This window comes from Eurypyga helias, unplaced genomic scaffold (genome assembly GCF_000690775.1).
Source record: "Eurypyga helias isolate BGI_N326 unplaced genomic scaffold, ASM69077v1 scaffold31833, whole genome shotgun sequence".
Taxonomy (NCBI): Eukaryota; Metazoa; Chordata; class Aves; order Eurypygiformes; family Eurypygidae; genus Eurypyga; species Eurypyga helias.
The window spans coordinates 22,695-25,395 of record NW_010242410.1 but is presented as its reverse complement, the minus strand read 5'-3'; the positions used below and the strand labels follow the sequence as shown (position 1 = coordinate 25,395).

General features: G+C 43.2%; 1 protein-coding gene across 1 annotated transcript in view; it reads right to left on the bottom strand.

The window, feature by feature from the left end:
• Window positions 1-1,249: 1,249 nt before the first annotated feature.
• CCDC34 (coiled-coil domain containing 34) overlaps window positions 1,250-2,701 on the bottom strand; it is a 22,925-nt gene continuing 21,473 nt past the window's right edge. The window contains exon 6 of the mRNA XM_010149077.1: window positions 1,250-1,464. Coding sequence (XP_010147379.1) covers window positions 1,250-1,464 — 215 coding nt within the window. The remainder of the gene's footprint in view (window positions 1,465-2,701) is intronic.

The following is a 2,701-nucleotide window of genomic DNA, read 5'->3' as shown; positions in this document are numbered from 1 at the left end:
TGTGATTCTATGATTCCATGATTCACAGCGCACCCTATCAGACTCCATAGACTCACACGTGTCCAGTTCGTTTAGATATTCCCTAAACTGATCCCTCCACCTAGGTTGTCTTCCTTGCTCCGGATTTTCCCACTGGACTCTGGGACGTGTGGATGCAGAATTCAATCAGCAGATAGCCAGGAAGAAAAGAAGTGAAGGTGGCATCGAGTACCTTGGCTCTTTCTGTGTCCAGCCACCGAGCCCTTGCCCCATATGGCAGTGGGCCCACGTTTGTCACTTCCCCTTTGCTAACAATACACCTACAGAAGCCCTTCTGCTTGCCCTTCACACACCCTGCTAGCTTCCACTGCAGATAGGCTTTGGCTTTCCTAATCCCACCCCTGCACATTTGGACAGTAAGCTGCCTCCAACCTTCACGCCCCCGACCAGTGCCCCCTAGTTTGTACATACCGGGCCCAGCGAAGAGCCTCTCCTCATCAGCTCCTCCACCAGCTACCAATGCTCTCCAGAGGCTCCCTTGACGGCTTGTGCTCTGCTGCGTCGCCATTCCAGGAGATTCCAGGGTGGTTCGAGTCTCCCTGCGAGACCACGGCCTGCAAGCATAAGCCTTCTTCCAACTGCCTGAGGAACATGACATGACCAGGTGTGCTGCAGTACCCACCACAGCTTTGCCCACCTTGGTTTTTCTTGGCTAATCACCGGTCCTCAGGTGAAACTTCCCTCCTCGCTGCCCCAGCCTGTGCTTCCTGAAGAGCCTGTCTCCATCCACCGCAGCACTCCAGCAGCGTAAGCTACCCCACTACATCTCTGCGATCCCAGTGACGTCACCGCCCTGCAACTGCACACAGGCCGTGAAGTCCTTCCCCAATAAGCCAAGAATTGTCTTAAAGTCCGTTATAATTAGCATCTTTAAAATAACCCAGAAATACTGCTGCCCAAAAGAATAACCACATACACAAAAATACCCCTTCAACAACAACAGAGGAACGGAAGAAACAATCCTGTGTGTTTTATTGGAATTGAGCCTCAGTCCCACTACAATTGGCTAAATATTACTTTTTTCAATTTTTTATTTTACTAAAATTCACCATATAACAAGCTGATCAGTCAGTTAGCTATAAATACAAAACCAGTTCACAAAAATCCAAAAATAAGAAAGAAAAACGAAAAAGCAGACTGTTTCAGACACACAACTTCGTATTTATAGCCCCGTGCACTCAAGATCATACAAACAGTTTTGTTTTCTGTCCTATAACTGCTTTCTGCACAAGGATCCAACATAAAGGTTGTTCTTGGGCTTATAAATCACAATAGGCAAAGACACATGTGACTGACAAGACACAGGTCTCTTACTCTTCTTCATGGTAAGAACACGGTCTTCCTTTGGAGGAGGCACATGCACAGGTTTCCAGGGAATGGGATTACAATACGCTGGAGCTGGATACAAATTTCCACGAGCACACCCTAAAACATTTAGAAAATACACATAACTGACAAAGAATATTTACACTGCAAGTGTTACAAAGCAAATAGTTTTAATAATCACCCAGCCTAACAAAAGATACAACATTGCCTTTGGGGGAAGACAGCACAGGCACATCACAATTCAAAGTAATAAATCTTCCATCCTTTTGTTTTTTTTTTTTGTGTTTTGTTGTTTTTTTGTTTGTTTGTTTACCAATAACTAACAATTCTTCATCTCTATGTTAAAAAAATAACCATGTGGAATGCTGTGTAAGACTGAGAACACTCACTCCTTTGTAAATTCAAGAGCTGTAGATGTCTACAAATGGGCTACTTTGCTTTATTCCAAAACATTTATAATAACAGCTTCTTGTCACCACCTATGCAAAATTCACATATTTTTCCACCTTTGCTTAACTGCTATTCTTCACTTTACTGAGAAAAACATTACCCACATATACATTCTTAATCTGCAATTAATAACCCGGGGCCCACAAAGCAGTGTCAGAAAACCTAAAATGCAACAGAAGGAAGATGTTGTCCTATCAGTCACTTGTCTGCCGTGACATTTCAGCGCATACATCACGGGGCTGGGTAAAACACAGTCTGTAAGACATTCTATTGCATGAACACAGCTGAGCATAGTGTTATTTTTTAAAAAATCACTTAAACAAGTGTGATTGCAGCTTTCGGGAGGAAATGAAGGTCCAAAACAAAACATGGAGTGTATCACCATCTACAAACAGATGCAAACAAAAGAGCAAAGGCTGTTCACCTGCTTTATACGTTTTCTTAAACATTCAGAGCCTGGAACTCAGGTCCTAAAATATTTTCTGTTGCAAATTCCAATAATAACAATGATTTTAACTCTATTAAAAAAGACAAAAGTGTATATATATATTTTTTTTTTTAAAAAAGAAAATTTAATCAAGCACTCAAACATAAAGTGGTATTTCTTACTGCTATTCTGCTTCTGTACTGTGTGGGATGAAAAAAAAAGACAAAAATAAAGCATCACCAAACGCCACTCTATTGACAGGATTCTCTTTAACACTTCCCTTCCAAAGGAGAAAGGAATAGGATTACAAAAGCCAAGAAGCTGAGCTGCAGGTGCATGCCCGAAGGAGGCTGTGACCCCTTGGGCAGCCCGCGCTGGAGCAGGCTCCTGGCAGGAGCTGTGACCCTGTGAATAGAGGAGCCCAGGCTGGAGCAGGTTTGCTGGCAGGACTTGTGACCC